Source organism: Hemicordylus capensis, chromosome 2 (genome assembly GCF_027244095.1).
Source record: "Hemicordylus capensis ecotype Gifberg chromosome 2, rHemCap1.1.pri, whole genome shotgun sequence".
Classification (NCBI taxonomy): domain Eukaryota; kingdom Metazoa; phylum Chordata; class Lepidosauria; order Squamata; family Cordylidae; genus Hemicordylus; species Hemicordylus capensis.
Genome location: NC_069658.1, coordinates 262,563,846 through 262,586,193, shown reverse-complemented (window position 1 = coordinate 262,586,193; position 22,348 = coordinate 262,563,846). Strand labels below are relative to the sequence as shown.

At 45.8% G+C, this 22,348-nt stretch overlaps 1 protein-coding gene across 4 annotated transcripts; it reads right to left on the bottom strand.

Moving 5' to 3' along the window:
- Positions 1 to 1,465: 1,465 nt before the first annotated feature.
- LOC128348024 (uncharacterized) lies at positions 1,466 to 19,101 on the bottom strand. Of its 4 annotated transcripts, XM_053303508.1 has the most exons (8): positions 18,900 to 19,101; positions 18,416 to 18,736; positions 15,580 to 15,748; positions 15,332 to 15,442; positions 10,470 to 11,051; positions 6,388 to 6,468; positions 2,503 to 2,972; positions 1,466 to 1,635 (listed from the first exon to the last, which is right to left on the bottom strand). In XM_053303508.1, the coding sequence occupies exons 3-7, from the start codon at positions 15,611 to 15,613 to the stop codon at positions 2,530 to 2,532; spliced, it is 1,251 nt and encodes a 416-aa protein (XP_053159483.1). In that variant the 5' UTR covers positions 15,614 to 15,748; positions 18,416 to 18,736; positions 18,900 to 19,101; the 3' UTR covers positions 1,466 to 1,635; positions 2,503 to 2,529. The 4 variants fall into 4 exon arrangements, with proteins under 4 accessions (XP_053159483.1, XP_053159479.1, XP_053159481.1 ...); XM_053303504.1 differs by lacking the exon at positions 1,466 to 1,635 and having other exon boundaries at positions 2,348 to 2,972; XM_053303506.1 differs by lacking the exon at positions 1,466 to 1,635 and having other exon boundaries at positions 2,348 to 2,972; positions 18,416 to 18,697.
- Positions 19,102 to 22,348: the final 3,247 nt, after the last annotated feature.

Genomic DNA, 22,348 nt, shown 5'->3' with positions numbered 1-22,348 from the left:
GGTGTATAGCCATTGGACTAGTGGCCATTGATAGACCTGTCCTCCATGAATTTGTCTAAGCTCCTTTTAAAGCCATCCAAGGTAGTGGCCATCACCATATCCCATGGCAGAGAACCAACAGCTGCTTCATCAGTAACTGACAAGATGTAGTCACAGGGGCTAAAATGAGTCTCTAGTGGAAAACAGAGGATCCATTTATGTACGGTGGGCAACCCATGTAAGGAGCCTGAGAACTGCTGTGCCTAACAGCCTGCAGCTGCTGCTACATGGTGAGCTGTTTGTTTGTATGTGGTGGCTTACCACTCAGTCTGCCATTTTCACAATGCCAGCACAAGTAGCTCAGGTTTGTGGCAATACTCTGAATCTACCCACAGTGGGTTGCTTAGGCGTAGGGAAGGAAGGCGGCTCCTTTTCTTTCAAGCACTTTCTCTGCAAGCATGTCAGGCCAACTGGGCTGTCTCCATAGCACTCTGACTGTACAAGCCAATGGTCATGCTGGGTGTAAAACAGTTATAATATTTAACAGCCGGATACTACTATTGTGTACTTTACATTATCATCATCTTGTAATGCACACAGCAGAGGCACCTAGTGGCACAGCAGGGAAATGACTTATCAAGCCAGCGGTTGCCGGTTCGAATCCCCACTGGTATGTTGCCCAGACTATGGGAAACACCTACATCGGGCAGCAGCTATATAGGAAGATGCTGAAAGGCATCATCTCATATTGCACAGGAGATGGCAAGGGTAAAGCCCTCCTGTAGTCTACCAAAGACAACCAAAGGGCTCTGTGGGCGCCAGGAGTCAACACCAACTCAACGGCACACTTTACCGTTGCTCAACTCCACAGCCCCCTGTCCCTTCCCAACTGATTCTGGGCTGGACCTTAATAATAAGATGCCATCATTTTTAATTTGTAGTTCTTTTTCATTTGCTGGACAGTAATCAGGGCATTTTGTGCAGTGATGCCATAGTTATGGAACTTTTCCCTGGGAATATCGATCCTGGCCCCTCTTTAGTAATTTTTAAGAAGGCTGTAAAAACTGTATTGTGCAATATCTGTCACTGATTTGACTTTGATTGTTAAGGCCATTTTTATTCTGTTACTGCCGTTCTAACTTTTAGCTATGTTCTGTTGTCTTTTGTATTTCAGTTCATTGGTCAGCTTCCAGACTAGTCAGTCAGTCATGAACAACTTGGTCTGGATGCTGCACAATACCTTTTATACTGCATTTACCTGAATCCACGACTAGGTTTTTCCCCCCCAGGTTCTTTGATGTTAAATCAAAGGTCATCTTAAATTCAGCATCCTCTTCCTTTTGGATAAGCATAGGTATAGCCTGTATTTAGCCTCTGTTTTTTAAGGGGCTCATCTTAAATTCAGAGTCACCTTGTATTCTGGTAAATATAGTACAATCGATTTTCCAAGGTACTTTCCAAGACTTATATCTGAAAGGTGGGAAATCCAATCTTTATTGTCCACTTCCGCTGCATTGGAGACTCTGGTGTTCCAAGGACTCACACAGGGGCCCTGTCCAGACATCCCATTGCATGTGCATTCAGGTCTCTGTACATATTTTTGCATGAATGACTGTGCAGGTGCTCATTTTAAAAGTGAACTTTGGTGCTGTCCACCTGCAATACAGGAAATAGAAAGTGTACTGCTGTACATATATTCAACATGTGAATGGGTACATAACTGTATGTGCATACATGTCTCTATGTGTGGACACTGCACACAGACCATACATGAGTTGAACATAATGAGTGAATAGGGATAGGGGTTCACACAGGCATCCTTTCCCCATCCTGTTACTCAGGAGTTTGAACCAAGGATGCCAATGGCTGAAGCTGCGACCTCCTTCAGGCTCCTACACACACTCGCACACACACACTTTCAATTTATAGATACCCAAAGCCGACAGCCCTATGAGACACTAACATATGAATGTGCAGATATCTGTACACTTGCACATGTGTTTGTGTGAATGACTGCACCTGCTTTCGTTTTAGAGGTGGATGTGGGTACAGGCCTCTCAGGTGTGTGGTACACATAGGAGGTGGACTGCTGTACCTGTGTTCCACACACCATGCAAATAACTGTATAGCTGTGTGCACTGTACACTCGTAGTTGAACATAACGTCTGAATAAAGTGACTGCACAGGCAGCAAGTTCACTTGTGGCCTTCAGCGGGTCATAGAGCCTTTTGGTAATAGCAGGTCATAGAGCCTCACGCTCATTAACTGTTATGAGAATAAATGGCAACCAACAGCCTCCACCACAGTGATTACAGAAATACCTCATGGTTCCTCCCTCCCTCCCTCATCAGTTAGCAAACTCACAATGCAAAATCCACTCTTGCTTTAATTTTCCTTTCTTTACACAATTGGCAAATAAAATTATGATTGTAAAAAGATTTTAAAGTCCTGAAAAATAAAGCCACAACCCCAATACAAATGTGCCCCTCGAGTCCCGCATGCTACCAATCTCTGAACAAGCACCTCATTAGATGCGGTGCAGCTGCAGAGTCACCTCCTGTACCTTGCCCGAGCAGCGGGCCGTCTGGGAACGCCCAAGCGCAAGGGAGAAGAGTCTGCAGAATGATTTGGCTGTCCGAGCCGTGGTAACCGGGTGTGCCGGGTCAACACAGGGGACACGGGGGCCTGAGCCTCAGTCTGCTTTCGCACCAGTGACTCCAGCAGTTCGGTCTGGCGGTTCATGAGCGCAATGATCTGCTCAGTGTCCACACGGTCCCTCTCGCGCTCCTCCAGGTCTGCCTTGGCATATTCACCCAGGGCTGTCAGGATTCGGTCAGTGGCCGCTTGCACCCTTTTGTCAGCCGCCTGTGTGATTTCCAGGGCCATGTCTTGTCTGTTTTTCCTTTTCCGTTTTCGGATGTTGGCAAGCCGCTCAGCAGCGTAAGACCTTACCGGGGCAGGCAAAGGACTCTGGGAGGGCGTGACAGCCCCATCTGAAAAACAGGAAACGAGAGTGAAGTGGTTCAAGCCATAATGCCACCACAGCAGGGCTGCTCAACTTTGGCCCTCCAGCTGTTTTTGAACTACAGCTCCCATAATCCCCAGCCACAGTGGCAAACAATCAGGGATTATCAGAGTTGTAGGCCAACATCTGCAGAAGGGCCAGAATTAAACCACCCTGCACTAGAATCTCTGAAGGCAGATGTACATGAGAAGCCAAAGCAGCCTGGGCTCACAACCAAGGAACCACACTCTGCTTTGAATTTCCAAGCGTCCAGGCAGATCATGGTTTGGAGACAAATTATGTTCTTACAGTGCAGATTCACAGAGGAAAAGTCTATCAATGGCCACTAGTCTGGTGGCTATAGGCCACCTCCAGCCTCAGAGGCAGGATGCCTCTGAATACCAGTTGCAGGGCAGCAACAGCAAGAGAGAGAGGGCATGCCCTCAACTCCTGCCTGTGGGCTTCCCAGAGGCAGCTAGTGGTGGGCCACTGTGTGAATCAGGATGCTGGACTGGATGGGCCTTGGGCCTGACCCAGCAGGGCTGTTCTTATGAGAGCTGCTTTGTCTGCTTTCATTTTCCTTCCCTTCAGCACTCCCATGGCTATAACACAGGGGCCTCTCTATTATTATTATTATTTCTTGTTTACACAGTCAGACAGGTGTTATTGACTGGTTTGTTTTATCCAGACATTGAGTCCTTCCCAAGGACCTGGGATGGTTGAATTTTATTATCAGTGTTCTTGCTGTTATTATTATAGATATTGTCGCAGAATATAGGCTGTTCCCAGTAAAGCTGCTTTTTGTAATTGGCCGATGGTGATTTCTGTGGCCCCTATGGTGTTGAGGTGCTCTTCAAGGTCTTTTGGAACTGCACCCAGGGCGCCAATGACCACTGGGATTATTTGGGTCTTTTTCTGCCACAGCCTTTCAATTTCAATCTGTAGATCTTTGTATTTTGTGATTTTTTCTATTTCTTTTTCTTCTATTCTGCTATCCCCTGGTATTGCTATGTCGATTATTTTAACTTGTTTTTCTTTCTTCTCGACTACAGTTATATCTGGTCTATTGCGTGGCAGATGTTTGTCTGTTTGTAGTCGGAAGTCCCATAATATTTTTACATCTTCATTTTCTTCAACTTTTTCAATTTTATGGTCCAACCAAAGTTTGGCTACAGGTAGCTTGTATTTTTTGCAGATGTTCCAGTGTATCATCCCTGCTACCTTGTCATGCCTTTGTTTGTAGTCAGTCTGTGCGATCTTTTGACAACAGCTGATTAGGTGGTCCACTGTTTCATCTGCTTCTTTACAAAGGTGGCACTTGCTGTTTGTTGTGGATTTTTCGACTTTGGTTCTTATTGCATTTGTTCTTAGTGCCTGTTCTTGTGCAGCCAGTATTAAACCCTCAGTTTCTTTCTTCAAGTTGCCATTCTTAAGCCATTGCCAGGTCTTGGCGAGGTCTGATTTTCCACTTATATTGTGGCAATATTGACCATGCAGTGGCTTATTTTTCCATTTTTCTGCTCGGTTCTTGACTTGTTCTTTCCTGTAGGCCTGCTTTTTTTCATTGGTGTTGAATAGTTTCTTGTTATTGACCATTTGAAGTGCATGTTCTTCGCTGTCCCTTATATATTCTTCAAGGCCTCTTTTCTCCTCTTCTAATGTTTGATGGACATGCAGCATTCCTCTTCCACCTGAGCTGCGAGGGAGGTAGAGCCTATCTACATCACTGTGGGGGTGCAGAGCATGATTGATGGTCATTATTTTCCTGGTCTTACGATCTAGCATCTCTAGCTCTGCCTGGGTCCAGTCTATTATTCCTGCAGTGTATCTGATAACAGGTATAGCCCAGGTGTTTATGGCTTGTATGGTGTTCCCGCCGTTGAGTTTGGACTTGAGGATTTTTCTAACTCTCCTGATGTATTCACTTCCAATTTTTCTTTTAACTTCAGTGTGTGCAATGTAATCAGCCTGGAGAATGCCCAAGTATTTGTAATGTTCTTTCTCTTCCAGGTTCTTGATCTTGCTTCCATTGGGCAGTTCTATTCCTTCTGTTTTTCTTATTTTTCCTCTGTTCATTATTAATGCAGCACACTTGTCTAGTCCAAACTCCATTGCTATATCGCTACTGAATATATTGACAGTGTTTAGCAGTGATTCAATTTCTGACTGGGACTTTCCATACAACTTCAGATCGTCCATGTACAACAGATGGTTGATTTTACTTGATGTTTTAGATGTTTGGTATCCAAGGCCTGTTTTGTTTAGTATTTGTGAAAGTGGGGTCATGGTGATTACAAACGAGGGGATAGTGAGTCCCTTTGGAAAATTTCTCTTCTAATGCTAACCTGTCCAAGTGTCTCGCTGTTGATTGTTAACTGTGTACTCCACATGCTCATTGCTTTTTAAAATAAATATCTGAATGTTTTTGCTGACACCAGTTGTTTCTAAACATTTTAGTATCCATGTGTGAGGCAATGAATCAAAGGCTTTATTAATTATTATTATTATTATTATTATTATTATTATTATTAATTCAATTTTTATACCACCCTTCCAAAAATGGCTCAGGGCGTTTTACACAGAGAAATAATAAATAAATAAGATGGATCCCTGTCCCCAAAGGGTTCACAGTCTAAAAAGAAACATAAGATAGACACCAGCAATAGTCACTGGAGGTACTGTGCTGGGGGGTGGATAAGGTCAGTTACTCTCCCCTCTAGGCAGAGCAACAGCTGCAACTAGGCCTTAGTTTTAACATGTGAACATTTAATCTAATCTGGCATTTATAATCTTGCCTTTCCACAAACGTATGCCCAAGGCAGCTCAAAATGCAAACCTGGTTTATGCAGAGTCAGGCTCTTGGTCCATCTAGCTCAGGGTTTCTTAACCTTGGGACCCCAGATGTTGATGGACTACAACTCCCATCATCCCCAGCCACATGGCTGGGGATTATGGGAGTTGTAGTCCATCATCTGGGGGCCCCAAGGTTAAGAAACCGTGATCTAGCTCATTACTGCCTACACTGGCAATGACCAGGTGGGTGGGTGCTGGCAGCGGGCAGGGGGATGTCTTTCCCATTTGAACCTGGAGATACTGCAGCTGAAGCATGGTGTTCTACTACTGAGCTACAGATCATCTCTTGCAGCTTAAGCATGTGTGGGCAGATGAACTAATAGCTTTCATAAACGTATCCTCATAGGCTACCCATTACCCTGGCTACCAATCTCTCTCCCCACTATAAACTCCTTGGAGGAGGGGACAGGCACTCCAATTTTGCTGTGAAGTACACCGTACCCCTGCCTTAGCTTCCAGTGGCAATTCTTACTTGAGCCAGGCAAGTGGCTATTTACAAGCCTGTGCGGAGGACTCCAAAAGCATCAGGGATAGTTATGATCCGTTCTTACCTACTGTTGAGGCAGAGCTGCCTGGTTTGTCACAGGAAGCAGATGGCAGCAGGGCAGCTGGACTACTTACTTCTGCTAGGCCTGAAAAGACACACTTTGATTAATTCTAGAGGCATAGCTGTTTGTCCACACTTGCAGGGCTGCTCAGTTGTGGCCCTCCAGCTATTTTGGGGCCACAACTCCCTTAATCCCCAGCCAGAGTTTCCAGTAGTCAGGAATTATGGGGTTTTTAGGCCAACATCTGTAGGAAGGCCAAAGTTGAGCAGCCCTGGTCTACAGCAAGGTTGGGCAACCTTGGCACGCCAGCTGCTGTTGAACTCGTGTCATCCCCAGCCACAATTAATTGTGGCTGGGGATGATGGGAGTTGTAGTTCAACAACAGCTGGAGTGCCGAGGCTGCCTAGCCCTCACTTGACAGCATCAAAAGACCCAGAGTTGTGGCACTATGAAGACATACTGGTTTATTGTGGTACAATGCCTTGGTAGGCAGCTAATTTCATCAGGTACATGGAGTGGACTGATATGGTGGTAGGTGTACTCTCTCGCGCACGCTCTTTCTCTCTCTGCGCAGAGGATGAATGGTGTTAACAAGGGGGAAATTACAAAACACACCCCGATAACTGGAACACTGATCCAGCCCTTCCATTCTTGATACAATAAGGAGGCCACTTACTTCCCTGGCCGTGCAAGTCTTTTATGCTTTTTCCTCACATTCTTGATGGATTCCAGTTCTCCTCTTCCCCCAGCTAGCCTTTGAAACTGCTCTGTTTAAGTAACAAAAACTAAGAGTGTCAGGAGCATCTGCTCACCTGGCCAGGACAATTTAAAACAGGGATTCTTAACCTGGGGTCCATGGAAGACATTTGCTTAACTGAATTTAATTTGCTTCCAAGGGAGTCAGAATAAAATTTTTGAAAATAACTATCCTAAATACTTATTTCCCCACTTCTAGTTTTTATTGGAGCCTTATGAAGATATACAAATGGGTCCATGAGTAATACTTGAATATCTGGAGAGGTTGGTAGGTTAACACCACCTGGTTTAAAAACAAGACAATTGCCAGGGAAAGGGTGAAACACAGGGGATTCTTTTGCAAATCCAGCAGCACTACTCTGGTCTTCATCTAGGACAATGGTTCCTAACCAGGGTTCCTCCAGATGTTGCTGAACTACAACTCCCAGCATCCATAGCTATAATGTATTGTGGTTGGGGATGCTGGGAGTTGTAGTTCAGTAACACAGAAACATAGGAAGCTGCCATATACCGAGTCAGACCAGAGGTCCACCTTGTTCAGTACTGTCTACACAGACTGGCAGCAGCATCTCCAAGGTTGCAGGCAGGAGTCTCCCTCAGCCCTATATTGGAGATGCCAGGGAAGGAACTTGGAACCTAAGATCTGAAGGTTATTAGTCCTTGTGGACTTTAGTATTCCCATCAAGGCCTCTTTGTCGGTTCAAGTCAGGACTTCCTGGGCTTCCAGTTTATTCCACCTGAGGAAGCAGGCCAGGTTCTTGGGGAAGTCCATGCCCCAACATGCTGCTTGGATTGCTTACCCCTCTTGACTTCTAAACAGGACTGCTTCCAGGGGGCCCTTGGCAAACTCCCCTGTATGGACCTGCTCCTATTTGGCTGGGCCCTGAGACAGGCCTTGACAAACTTTCTTTGGATCTAGGAGCCAACCAATAGATACTTGACAAAATTACCAAATTTAGAGACAAACATTGTGGAGGGTGAGGGTGAACGGCTTCTCCTTATCCCCTTCCTTACTTAGAACAGAAACAAGGCTGCCTGGGGGAAATAGTTATTTAGGAACATAGGAAGCTGCCATGTACTGAGTCAGACTACTGGTCTATCTAGCTCAGCATTGTCTTCACAGACTGGCAGCGGCTTCTCCAAGGTTGCAGGCAGGAATCTCTCTCAGCCCTATATTGGAGATGCCAGGGAAGGAACTTGGAACCTAGATGCTCTTCCCAGAGCAGCTCCATCCCCTGAGGGGGATATCTTACAGTGCTCACTCTTCTAATCTCCCATTCAGATGCAACCAGGGCAGACCCTGCTTAGCTAAGAGGACAAGTCATGCTCACTACCACAAGACCAGCTCTCCTCCCTCTCATCTAGAGGAACCCTGGTTGGGAACCACTGGTCAAGGAGCTGGATGGTTCTCACCAGTATTCCCTCCCATTTTTTTCCAGCTGTGTGCTGAATGAGTTTTGTTCTGGGTGGCAGTATCATCAAGGCAGTGTGTGTAATTGCATGTGCAGTCAGAGTGGGGCCTTCCTGATTCAACCTGAGCGGGATCTGAAATTAACTGAGCAGACATCCAAAAATGTGTGAGTGCACACACACAAGCGTGCCTTAGAGGGAACATTGGTTCTCACCACGATTACCAAAAGCAGCAATAAAATGGCTTCCCACTTGGCTATGTAGTGTCTTTATGCTGATAAAAGGACAATTTCTATGGACGGTTTCTATCCTGCACTCCAATCTTTAAATTCTCCCCTTGTTACCATCATACCACAACCCATGTGCTTACAGTCCTATTCCCTACCCAGTCCACACTATGCAACCCATTAGTTGGGCTCATGCATTTGCTTGCCGCAAGATCACACCAGGGACCCACCCTCATAGCTTGCCTTCAAGAGTTCCCTGTCATGCCATTTATACCCCGCTCTTCCTCCAAGGAGCCCAGAAAGGTGTACATGGTTATATTTATCCTCACAACAATCCTGTGAGATAAGTTAGGCCGAGAGAGGAGTGACTGGCCCAGAGTCACCCAGTGAGTTGCAGGTCTAAACTGGGATTCGAACTAAGATCTCCCTGGTCCTTAGTCTAACACTCTAACCACTACACCACACTGGATCCCCACCCTCTTGTAGGAAATGGCTTCCTAGAGTCAGCCGCTTGGCCCATCTAGCTAAGTACTGTCTAGTATTGCTCAGTACACTAACACAGAGTGGCTCTCCAAAATTTCAGACAGTCCTTCTCAACTCCAATGAGAGAGGCCAAAGACTGAATCTGGGAGGAATCCAGGCTGGGACCTGAGTGATGACCCCATCCCCATCCCACCCTACCCAGCATGCCCATTCTCCCACCTTATTGGATTAGAGTTAAAGCAAACAAGCAGAAGCCCCATGTGAGAACGCTCGTATCGGACTGGGGGCAGGGAGCGGAAATTGAATGTTTGGACTGCTTCCTCACATGCTTCCACGAGCCATTTTTGGAAGGGTGGTATAGAAATCGGATAATAAATGAATGAATGAATGAATGAATAAAATTAAAATAAATATTCCCCATAAATATCTATAAATAAACCCAGCATGTCAGGGAGAAGGGTTTTATAATAGTTTTCTGCAGACATGCTAGTTGTATGTTGGAGGGAGTATTTATGTAGGGGAGGATTCAAAATATTCCCTCCACCCCACTTGCAGTCTGAAGTTGTAAAGCCCCACATGCTACATGAGGCTTCTTTTTGGTTTTAGGTCTTGTCTGATGCACAAAACTATCCCCAACCAGCCAGCTGGAGAAATCTCTAGATCTCAAGTGGAGCTTGCTTGCAATTTCAGGGACACGTCCTCACTCAGCTTAACTTCAGAAATCCCTGTGGTGCCCTGGTTTGAGTGGCAAAACACACGACACAAGGTACATGAACATGAGAAGCACCAATGCAAAACAACCCTCCTAGAAAACTTAAAAGCTTTCTATGTTTATCTATCTATATCTATCTATCTGGGATTCGACCACGGAAGTATGCATTGACATAAAACCAGCCTCTCTCTCTCTCTCTCTCATGGACACATCTGCAGCAGCCATAGAGAGGCCAAAATGATAAAGGACCCTGCAACGTGCAAAACATCCAGCAGATGAAGGTTCAAGCTCTTGCAGGCTTCAGACAACTTAGTTAGCTAGATGCTGTAACCTTCGAAAACTCATGCTGTGACAAATTTGTGAAGTCATTCAAAGATGCCACAGGACTCTCTTGTTGCAGCACAATTACAATGCAGTCTTCTGAGCCTTGCGCAGAAGAGGGCCACGTCGAGACCTTATTCCGTGGTCGACTCAGAGCACCAAGGTGCAATGCTCACCCGCCGGAGGCTCCCCTGCTGTCTCATCAGGGGCTTCCTCCTTAATGTAAGACAGAGGGAAGCAGTCCGTCACATTAGAGACCTCAGCTGGCGACTGTGTTCTCAGAGGGAAAAGCTCCCGACTGGCTGGACTGCATTCCTTGGTCCCCTCTGGCATGCCTTCCTCCTCCGTGGAACACTGGGAAATAGAGTCCGCTCGAGGCACCCCGCGGCGGCTGAAATTAGGCAGCTTCTCTGGAGGTGGGATGTTTGCATCGTTGGCCAAGAGGTGGTCAAGCCGGTCATAAAAAAGCCAAGCTAAATGCCCCTTCCCGGGGGAGTTGTTGGCCTTGGCTATTCTATAATCTCTCTTCAGCGTTTTGATTTTCGACCTGCACTCCAATGCAGAACGTTTGTGGCCTCTCTTGGCCATCTTGCTGGCCACGACTTGAAAAGTTTCTATGTTTCTGTGGCTCCTCTGCAGCTCCTGTTGGATCTCCCGCTCTCTCCAGATGACCAGAAGGTCGATGACCTCAGGGTAGGTCCATGTTGTACCACGATACTGCCTGTAGGGGGTAATTGCGGGTTCTGCAGTTCCACCAGCTATAAAAGGGAGCAAGGTGGGGAGAAGAAAGAAAAAGTTAAAGCCAGTTTGGAAAGAAAAAAGAAGAGGTAAAGCTGCCTTCTCCTGAATCAGTCCATTGTCCCCTGTTGTTAACTATTGTCTACACCAGGGATTCTCAACACTGGGTCCCCAGATGTTATTTGACTTCAACTCCCACAATCCCCAACCAAAGGCCGCTGGGGCTGGGGATTATGGGAGTTGAAGTCCAATAACATCTGGGGACCCAACGTTGAGAAGCCCTGGTCTACACTGACTGGCAACAGCTCTCCAAGGATTCCGACAGGAGTCTCTCCCAGCCCTATCTGGAGATACCTCCAGGGATTCAACCCAGAACCTTCTGCATGCAAAGCCAGGGCTCTACCACCGAGCAACAGCCCCTTTGTCTCCTGGGGCAAAATAGGACTAGTGACAGTGCCCAGGGACTGCAAAAACTAAGGGGAAGGGCACGCTGCTGGACTTATTTGATCAAAAAGTGGGATGAAAACCTTGAAATAAAAGAAAATGCCTCCATGTGATCAGCCAGGGAAGCTCTGTGAACATTTCTTGTTTGGGGAATGACTAGGAGAGACTCGAGGGAAGACAGGCAAGTATACATTGTTGTAGGCATCAAGACGTTCAAAGTAATCCTTTGACTTCTGCCACACCAAAGCAAAAACCGCTCAGTTTTGAAAAGTTATTTACAAGTCCTTTGCCTGATCAATAATCCCTATAGTGTGTTAACTATAGCAGATCATAATTAGAAATAATAATCATCATCATATTTTTACAAACCACCACCACCAGATCTTGAGGATATAAACAGCCAAGAAAATAAGTCTTGCTTTCTATAGCCTATTTCTCTCTTTTACCCTACTCCAGTTTTCTTCCCTGAGTTTGGGACTAAGTATGCAGCAGAACAAGCTGCTGCAGGTCTAGCAGAGCAGGGAGAAGATTCTAGCCCAGCTCTTTGTCTGCTATGCTAGTTTTCTACTCACAGCAGCGTGAATATGGATGAGCATTCACAAGTGGGACCCCCTATCCGCCATTTGAAGTGGTGCAATCCATTCCATTATCTTGTTCTTCTGCAGGTGCACCAGGCATCACAGACTCTTGCTGCCCTGCAGTCCTCCTCTCCATTTTACGGAGCTCCTGACCAACATTATAATAAGGCTTAGGCTCACTATAACAAGTCACTTTGGTGCACTGATGAGGCTGTGTTACAGACCACTAGGATAGATGCATCCCCTTTTCAGCTGCAGGAGAGGGCCTCCCCCAGAGTAAGAGCAGCTGTTCTTTCAGATCCTTCCTAGCCTTGCTCATCAGTATTCTTTTAACTAGAGATGCATGCCTAGAATGGGCTCTACTATCACTATTTAATGCTATGGGGCATTGAATCAATTATATAGCCCATGCCTTGCACACAGAAAATCATACGGTAGTTTCAGTCCCTGGCATCTCCAGCTGAAGAGAGATCAGAAAGCAAAGCAAACATCTCTGGCCTGAGACCTTGGAAAGCTGCATGCTATTCTGACCAGCAGCAACTCCAACACAATCCAACACTCTGCTCATGACACCATTCTGGCAATCTCCAGTGCAATAAGAGTATATTAAGGGCGTGCAAAGTCCTCAACTTACAGTAGCTAGAAATGACTGGACTCGATAGTTCCTTGGTCTGACTCAAGGCAGCAGCAAATATATCTCACATCCAACAACAACGTGGCAAGTCCCACCCCTCAGCAACAATCACAGGATTGCATTTCTGTCCGAACATGTTTAAGCATGGACATAAGAAATCTGTCCTCCTTCAAACCAACACAGCTTTAAAACTGACAATATTGATCAATTTTTTAAAGGCAGAGTATATAAGGTGCATGTCACCTTAAGTGGCGCAGTGGGGAAATGCTTGACTAACAAGCAGAAGGTTTCCGGTTCGAATCCCCGCTGGTACTATATCGGGCAGCAGTGCTATAGGAAGATGCTGAAAGGCATCATCTCATACTGCACGGGAAGAGGCAATGGTAAGCCCCTCTGTATTCTATCAAAGAATACCACAGGGCTCTGTGGGTGCCAGGAGTCGAAATCGATTGATGGCACACTTTACTTTACTATATAAGGTGCATGGCTACTACTAGTGCCCCAAGTTAGCACAGTAAACAACCAGCAAAGACAAGGCCAAGAGAGAGAGGTGTGAGTTTTCCAGAACATTTTGAATGGGGAATTTTTTTGGAACTGTTTCCGGAACAAAGTCCCATGCAAATTTCCCTTTCTTTGCATAATGTTTGCATTATTTTTTTCTTCAGACTATTACTATACAAGTTTTCCTGATGTCCTAAATAGATTGCGATGTTATGTGGCCTATGTATACAGTTAAAAAACACCACAAAACTACCATAATAATTTCCTGCACTATATCTCAGAAGTTTTTCAAGCAGCCAAGCAGACATTTTAGAAATGGAAGTTTCTCCACCCCACATCTCTAGAGATACAATTCCCAGCCTACCTTTCCAAGGGTCCCATTTCCTTTTTCTTTCCCTAATCAGCAGTCAAGGCATCCGGTGCATGTCGGACTTTGCTGCTCAGCCTGCCCACACCTGGCACTAGCCTCAAGGAAGGACCTCCAACCAGGAGTCCACCGATTTCGCTTGGGCTTTTTTTTGCCAGCCATCAGTTCCAACAGGGCTTGGCTTTCTTGCTTCCTGCTTCACCGAGACACAGTAATGTGGAGTGCTGCCTGGCAGGGAAGATCCTTCTAGCAGAGAGGAGAAGGGGCCATGTGCGTATTTATAGCAACCCCTCCTCTCCCAACCCACCACATGAATGTTGCATCTTAGCTCAAGAGACAGTCTAGTGCCAGTTGGAAAGAGGCACCCTCTGCTCACCTCCATGGGTCGTCATTGGTCTTTTAAGAAAAAGTCACACCTGTGATAGTGTATACTAGCGGCTTACCTGGTTGGTTGCCAGAATTATGGTTGCCATTGGCAATCATATTTGTAGCCACCGGCCTCCAACCAACCCAACAGGTAGATTGCTAAAACTTATCAGCCCTCCGTTTTAGGTGGTCATGGCTAAGCATGAAGCAGAAATCAAAGCAGAGTTTTGAATCTGTATCTCTCCCACATCCAAGCCAGACTCTCTCACCACTGTCATCACGCCCCCACCACAAAGAATTTCACTGGGATGTAGGACCAAACTAGATAATATACCCATTGCGTGATTTGGGCCCCCACATGCTTAATTTTTCAAGCGTATTTGGGGCACTGATCCAGACGTCACCAAGCATAGGGGAGGAGGGCACTAGCACTCTGCCCCCTCCCCATGGTCCTGATCTGGACTCCCTGCCCCCACCACACATACACACTATTTGTCATCAGAGAGAGCTTTCTTCCCCTATGTCAATCTTTTCCCACCCAGGTTAACTAGCAGCCCTCTGTGTGGGAGGGGAAGATTAAAGTCCCGCTCCCTCCATGCCAAGGCCCTGATCTGGATTGTGGCCCCAGGCAGCTATTTACATTTGAAGAAGAAGATCAAGCACACAGACCCTAATCACACAACAGGCTTAGAGTGCAAGGCTGCATCTGCTTAACTGTTCTGCTTTCTTTGGTGTGCTTCTTGCCTGCAGCAGTTTGGGGAGAAGTAGATTGCTCTAGCTGGGGCAGGAATTGCCTTTGGAGGACAGGGGAGTGTGGTCAGCTTGTGCAGCATGGATATTCTGATAACACATGGGGATAGTTTTAAGATCATTGGGGAAGGATAATCAAGTTTGGACCAGAGGAATCTGTTGCAATGCAAAGAGTAAAAGAGTAGAATGGGATGGGGAAGAAAAAGATGAGACCTTTAGCCTGCGAGACTTAAGAGATTTTCTCTTGTGCGAAACCATAAGCCACCTTGAACCCTAAGGTAAGAGATAGACTCAGCAGCACTAGATCCTACGCTGCCAGCTAAACCATTTTCTGAATTCAGTGGGTACAGGACACACATTAATTCTGAGGAATCAAGAGGATTTCTAGCTTTTTTTCACACATGGAGTAATGATGAGAGACCATCTCTGAACACATGCTGAGTGCTTTTTTCTCATTGCTGAGCAACTGCTACCAGTTCCCCCAAACTTTGGAGAGAGAGCGACATCCTGATCAGGATTAGTTGAGCCTGTATGCCTTCCAGGTTTAACTGACTCCTTACCATTGTGGCCAGAACCTAAGGGGTATACTTGTGAGTCAAATGGGCCATAACCCAAAATTTGGCTTAAAAAAAAGCCAAATCTGGCAACAGAGCTCCTTACCCAACTTGTTTCCGGGCAGGATTCGCCTCTCTTTAGCCTGCTCACTTGGGATCCACAGTTCTTCCTCTGGTTCAATCTTGCAGATCAACTCTGGCTCATCAATGGGTAACCCTGTGCAGGAGCGAGTTAAAAAGAGTCATGAGGCTCAATTTTGCTGGCAATTCAATCCCTACAGGAAAGCATGTTCTGGCTCACCCCAAACTTGAGATACTAAAAATGTCATTTTAACACAGGGGCAGGGCTCTTACCCAGCAAGGCCACAGTTCCAAAATTGTTCTGCATGATGGACCCCTGCACAGAGCTTCTTTGGGTTCAGGTCCAGAAGACTCCACGGTGAGGTCCACCACGACTTCTTCAAGGATCACCACCATCCAGAGCCACAATGCTCCGTTTCTCCTCCCAGTTTTGTTTTAGGAACTGTAGCAGGTACAACAAGAAAAGAGAGAGGGGAGGAGGAGGAGGAGAGATCAGTAGTGAATCATCTGGGAGCACCCAGGGCTGGAGCACTATTTAGGAAAAGCAAGTATAGGCCTCAGCAGTGCCTGGGTGATGAGAGACCACAGGGAGGCCCATGCAAGCTGGATGGGGGAAGAGCAGGGCAGATGTTTCAGGGCACAGCCTGGAGAAACCTGGTAGCAACCCTGCTGAAGCCAGTTCTGGTTCTGGTCAGAAGACTGCCTAGGAACACCATACATACTGCTTTGAATTCCAAGGAAGACAAGATATATAGGTGTATTAACATAATGATATATTAAAAATAACAATATAAACAACCTGATATAGCTCCAGTGTTACTTGGATTAATCAGATTAAGCACCTGATTCCACCTGGCTGGAGGGGATCGGACAAGGCAGGTCCTCTCCCTCAGCTTGGCTGGGACCAGCAGCTGTCTGTGGTTTTTGTCTCCCCTCCATATACTGTGTCTATCTGCAGCTATTTGACCTGGCGGCAGCAGAAGGAGAGGTCAGATAGCAATAGCACTTACATTTATATACCGCTCTATAGCCGGAGCTCTCTAAGCGGTTTACAATGATTTAGCATATTGCCCCCAACATTCTGGGTACTCATTTTACCCACCTCGGAAGGATGGAAGGCTGAGTCAACCTTGAGCCCCTGGTCAGGATCGAACTTGTAACCTTCTGGTTACAGGGCGGCAGTTTTACCACTGTGCCACCAGGGGCTCATCCAAGCAAGACGAAAGGAGCATAGGAAGCTGCTTATACTGAGTCAGGCTATTGATCCATCTAACTCAGTATTGTCTGCACTGATTGGCCGCAGCTTTCCAAGGTCTCAGGCAGGGATTTTCCCCAGACCTGCCTGGAGTTGTCAGGGATTGAACCTTGGACCTTCTACATGCAATGCAGATGCTCTACCACTGAGCTAGGTAAAGCGTGCTGTCAAGTCAATTTCAATTCCTGGTGCCCACAGAGCCCTGTGGTTTTCTTTTGGGTAGACCATTGCCTCCTCCCGCGCAGTATGAGAAGATGCCTTTCAGCATTTTCCTATATCGCTGCTGCCCAATATAGTACCAGTGGGGATTCAAACCAGCAACATTCTGCTTGTTAGTCAAGCATTTCCCTGCTGTGCCACTTAAGGTGACTGAGTTATGGCCCTAAAATTTCAATAAGGTTCTTATCTTATTGGCAGCCCTGATATTTGAACCCTCACCCCCAAAGAGACTTGAGCCTTAATCCAGAGCCACTTTGTCCAAAATGCTGATAGTTGAAAAACGAAAACAGATCCATGCTGTACGCAGATTTGTCTTGTAAGCTGTCCTGAGGGCTTTTCAATTTGAAAAGCGGAAGGGAAAACATAGTAACATACTACAACACACACACCACACACACTCGAAATCCAAGTTGGAAGGCACCAGAAGTCAACCCATTCATTTTCCTACACAGAAAAGTGGGGTCATTTGCCAGCCACACTCTCGGTGCAGATATAAATGCTAAGAGCAGAAAGTCAAGTGCTACAGGAGTTGCTTTGACTTCCCCAACCCCAATAGTTGCAGCTTTCCCCCTCTTCCCCAGCTCAGGTGCTGCTTCCTTCAAAACTCTGCAAAAAAACCTGCAAAGCCAGTTTGAACTGAGATCACAGCAGGCAGGAGGAAAAAAGAAAGAAAGAAAGAAACCACACACACAGAATGAAACACACACACACACACATTGAGCAACCTCCACGTCTCTGAAAAGGTTATTATCTGTACACAATCCCTGTCTCTTGCAGCAAAGGTGCCTGAAATCAGGATTGGATGCCTTGCCCATTCTTTCCAAGCGGCTGGTTCTTGCTCTGAATCTCTGGAAAGCGGCCTTGAGACAAGAATCCGAAGTGGAAAGTATAGAATAGCATAAGGGGGTGGGGGTGTCTAACAGCAGCAGATTTACAATTTCACTCACCAAACAGAAAGGGAGCAATCAAGCATTCCATTTCTGCAATGTGCTGTAAGAAAACAAAGCTGGAGACATAAGTAACTTTTGAGACAGCTGAAGGTGGTATGACAGAGCAATTGTTGTGCACATTCATCCCACCACCATCGCCAATCAATGTGGATTTTACAGCACTTCAACAACCTGCCTAACCTGTTTGACGAGAGAGACTAGAGCAGAGCAAAGAAATGAGTGCAAACACACCTCAAACAATGGCTCTATCACACCATCTTCAACTCTGAAGTCACACACATATATTGTCTGTCTCCAGCCACAGATGCACAATAGGAGAAAACGTTCAAATAATAATAATCAGAACACAGAAACTGGGAGGAAAGGGGTGTGCCCAACATAAATTGAGCTCCTCACTAAAAGAGGTAGACACCAGAGTAACAGTCAGGAAAAGGAAGGTAGGGGAGGCGGGGAGTTTGAAGAAAAAAGGAACAATGATAGCACAGATTCCATCTTCATCTCTCCCTTCCGTAAATGAAAGCGTGAGACCAAACAATCAATTTGGTTGGATTTATCCGGTGAAGCGTCAGCAACGCATGTCAAATACCAAATGAAGTTGCTAGTTCTGCTGGTATAATAATACTGTCAGACAACTCCAGTATGTATCATTTCAACACGAGAGAAACTTCTAAGAGCAACGTGTTACCTTTTAACCAAGATTCCTGATGGCAGGGGACCTGAACCCCAAATCGCTTTTTCCGCTTCTTGTGTTCCACTGCGGCGAAAATCCCTGTTCCTTTTGGAGCGGGAGGAGCGGTGACAGATCGGGTTTCCTTTTGCGTGAGTCGGAGTCTTTAAAGAAAATTGGATTTCTGGGATCCCCAGCTGGACATAAAAAAAGTCAAGACGGTTTTGCTGCGGTTTTCTTTCTCGCCCACTGCCTGCAACGTGATCTTTGGGGTTCCAGCAGTCCCATAACTACATGACTCTATAATAATAAGCACAGACTGCATACAGCTCGGAAGCACTTGCAAGACAGGAGAAGAGAAAGAAATAAAGATTAAGACATTCGGTTATTCAGGTGGGCAGCCAAACTCTGCAGCACTTCCTGTTAAAGGAAACGCTGGGCCAGCCAGATGCCAGCAATGACTCACACATAGCCCAACAACTCTTAGGTCCTAGAGACATACCTTTTCGCTCCCGGATTTTAAAGTGAGGGGAGCTGAGTCTCCTCCAGGATCTCCGATTTTAAATGCACTTCTCTGGACAAGAAGCCCGCTTAATGCTTAAGTGTGCTAAAGAAGACTTGCAGAGCACGTCTACACACGACCACAAGCGCAAAAGAACCAGTTTTAGCTGTCGTGGCTTCCCCTACAAGGAACCTTGGAGATTGTAGTTCAGCGAGAGGTCTGCCTTTATTAAAGAGGTCTCTCTGCTACCCGCTCGAAACTACAATTCCCAGGGTTCTCTGGGAACAGCCCATACCAGCTAAACAAGTTTTGGAACCGGTTTGTGTTTGTAGTGTGTAGATGTCGAGAGGAACAATCGGCGACCAACGCCTTGAAATGGGGCAAGCAATGAAGATTTTTAACTCCCCCCCCCCCAAGATTACTATTTGAAAAGTTGGGGATCTTTGCATCAGTTCCATGGGGCTTCTTACAACAGTAATATTTTGAAATCAAATACATTTAGGCTACAACCGTGTACATCTGGAAGTAAGCCTTATTAAATTCAGTGCGATTTACTTCTGAGTAAACATGCATAAGATAACTTGTTGAGGGATTTTTTTGTTTTTAAGCCTGATCCATCTAACTATACTCTTACAGACAGAAATTTACCAGGTGAAGCTTTCGCCATCACTTCTTCTGCCTGCTGGGAAAATTAAAAGCTTCACATGTCAAATTTTCTAACTGTGCACTCCTTAAAGAAAGAAATGTTAACTTGGCATGAAATGTTAGCTTTGCCTGTGAAAACATTTCACTCTTAATGTGAGGCCATGGCTACATTCATCAACCCTTTGAACTGGGTATGTTTAGCCTGGAGAAGAAGACTACGGCGAGATAGGATAGCGTGCTGGACTAGGACTGGGGAGACCCGAGTTCAAATCCACATTCAGCCATGAGACTTGCTGGGTGACTCTGGGCCAGTCACTTCTCTCTCAGCCTAACCTATTTCACAGGGTTGTTGTGAAAGAGAAACTTAAGTATGTAGTACACTGCTCTGGGCTCCTTGGAGGAAGAGTGGGATATAAAATGTAAATAATAATAATAATCTTCAACTATCTAAAGGGTTGTCCCATAGAAGAAAGGAGGGGCTTATTCCCTTGCTCCCAAGGGCAGGCTAAAAGCAATGGGTTAAAAAGACAAAGAACTGAAGTGAATTCAAGCTAGACTTGAGGAGCAATTATTATTATTATTTACATTTTATATCCCCGATTCCCCGCTCTTCCCTGCCCACCCACCCCCGCAGCAGGAGAGAGAGCTCCTGCAGAGATAAATCTGCATTTCTGAAGAGATCATGCCTCTTATCATGCTAATAATTCTAGGTCAGTGCCTCTCCCATTTGCTCTGGTGTTTTCAGAAAAAGTAGCTTAAAACCAGCATTTTAAAAAACCTGGACTTACATTGAGATAAGCTCAAAAGGGACTCCGAAAAGTCCGAAGTAGGTTTGGCTGGTGTGTGAACGCACATTCTCTCTTCTGAAGGCGATTTGGGGCAGAAGCCCTGTGTGTAAAGCCTCCAGGCAAAGCTGAGAGTGGTCTATCGTGGGGGCTGGGGCTGTCTAATTGAACTCTCAACACTCAGACCAAAGTACAATTCCCAGGACTGGCTGCGGGGAAACTAAGCCTGTGATGTGAGTATAAAAATAACGTATGTTTGTTTAGATACACCCAGATCCCACAATACCCTCTGGGAGCGTTGCACAATGACAGCTTCTTCGATGACTGTGGTGTTAACACAGAAAGTACCTCAGAAGAAGTATTTCCTAGAATGGGTGTTTGGCATAATAATGGTAATTGAGTGTGCTCACATTGTCCTGCTGCTTGTGCTGCTCATCCTGGTAGTCTGTCTACCGGCTGTGATCAGAACAGAATCACTGACATGTCTTTTTTCAAAAGAGGGGAAGCAACTATCAGCACAGGTATTGCTTCTCATCTCCATCTCCATCAATGCCAATCTTCAAATCTCAGTTCAAAGAAGACTCACTCCTTTATCCAAGTGGTTCTGTCTAGCTAAAGTTGCCCTCCTGCCTCCTGCCCTGGCTTTTCCTAGAGGAAAGGGGGATTAGTTTCATTTGTTTTCAAGTAAAATCTGTTGCTGGCTGAGCAAACAGGTTGCTAGAGCGCAGAAGGAACCTCAGCTGATCATTTTCCTAACTTCCAAATAGTTTTGCTAACACAGTAATTTTAAAAGCTTGCTTCCTTGGCTCTCTGCCTTTCAAGGGTTCTGTCAGACCCCCCAAAGGATACTGGAAATGCAGAAATGACTGACTTCCTGGCTTTGTTGATCATCAGAATTCTCAGCAAGGCCTAAAAGGTTTAATGCATCTAGCACATGCTCTTTTTGACTTGTTTTTTTAAAAAAATGGAAATGGGCAAACCTTTATAATTTTTACAAATTATTAGTATTAAAATATTTGTATACCACTTTTCAACAAAGTCCTCAAAGCAAAAGATAAAAGAAAAAGTTCCCTGTCAAAGGGCTTGCAATCTAAAACCTACAAACTGTAAACGGAAAAGAAACCCAACAACCTGTTGCCCTCCCTCCTCTTTTCTGGGGACCAGAAAGTGTGCAGTATTCTCTCATAATTTTTTTTATCTGTGTATGGAATGAGTTTTGTTCTGGGCGGCAGTATCAAGGCAGTGTAGACGTGCATGCATTCAGAGTGGGGCCTTCCTGATTCAATCGGAGCGGGATCTAAGATTAACTGAGCAGACATCAACAAACTTGTGAGCGCGCACACGTGTGCATGCCTTAGAGGGAACACTGCAAGTGTGTTGCCAGTGTCTTCTAGAGAGAAAAGGTCAAATGAGGGTTTGTCTTCTGCCTTCATTTTATTCATTTTTAATTTTTTTATACCACTTCCTTCAAGGGACTCAGGACAGCATATGCAGCCTTCCAGTTGTGTTTTATCCGGTGAGGTAGCTTAAGCTGGGAGACAGTGACTGACCCAAAGTGTCACCCAGTAAATTTCATAGCTAGCTGGGCAGGGATGTGAACCAGGGTGAGGGTCTCCCCAGCCCAAGCTGGTCATTCTAGCCACTGACTCCGTGGCAGTTTATGGGGCAAGAGAGACTCCAAGGATGAGAGCTGTCTTTATGCCCCAACTGATGTGATGCAGGACCACATGTCCAGGAGTTTCTACGCCATCCTAAAGATGACTGAAGACTATCCTTTTTATCTGGGTCTTTGGAAAGTAGGAGAGGATTTCTCCTTTGGCCCTAGGTGCCTGCATGCCACATCGCTTTATGGAATGTTTTAGCGGCTGTCGGGTTGGTGGTTTTATTCTTGCTGCTGTGTTGACTTTTCTGCTTTGGTTTGCTTTTGGAATTAATCTCTGATGTGTGTGATCTTTTTATCTGCATACTGTACACTGCCTTGAGGTTAACTGATGAAAGGCAGTTTATACATGCCAATAT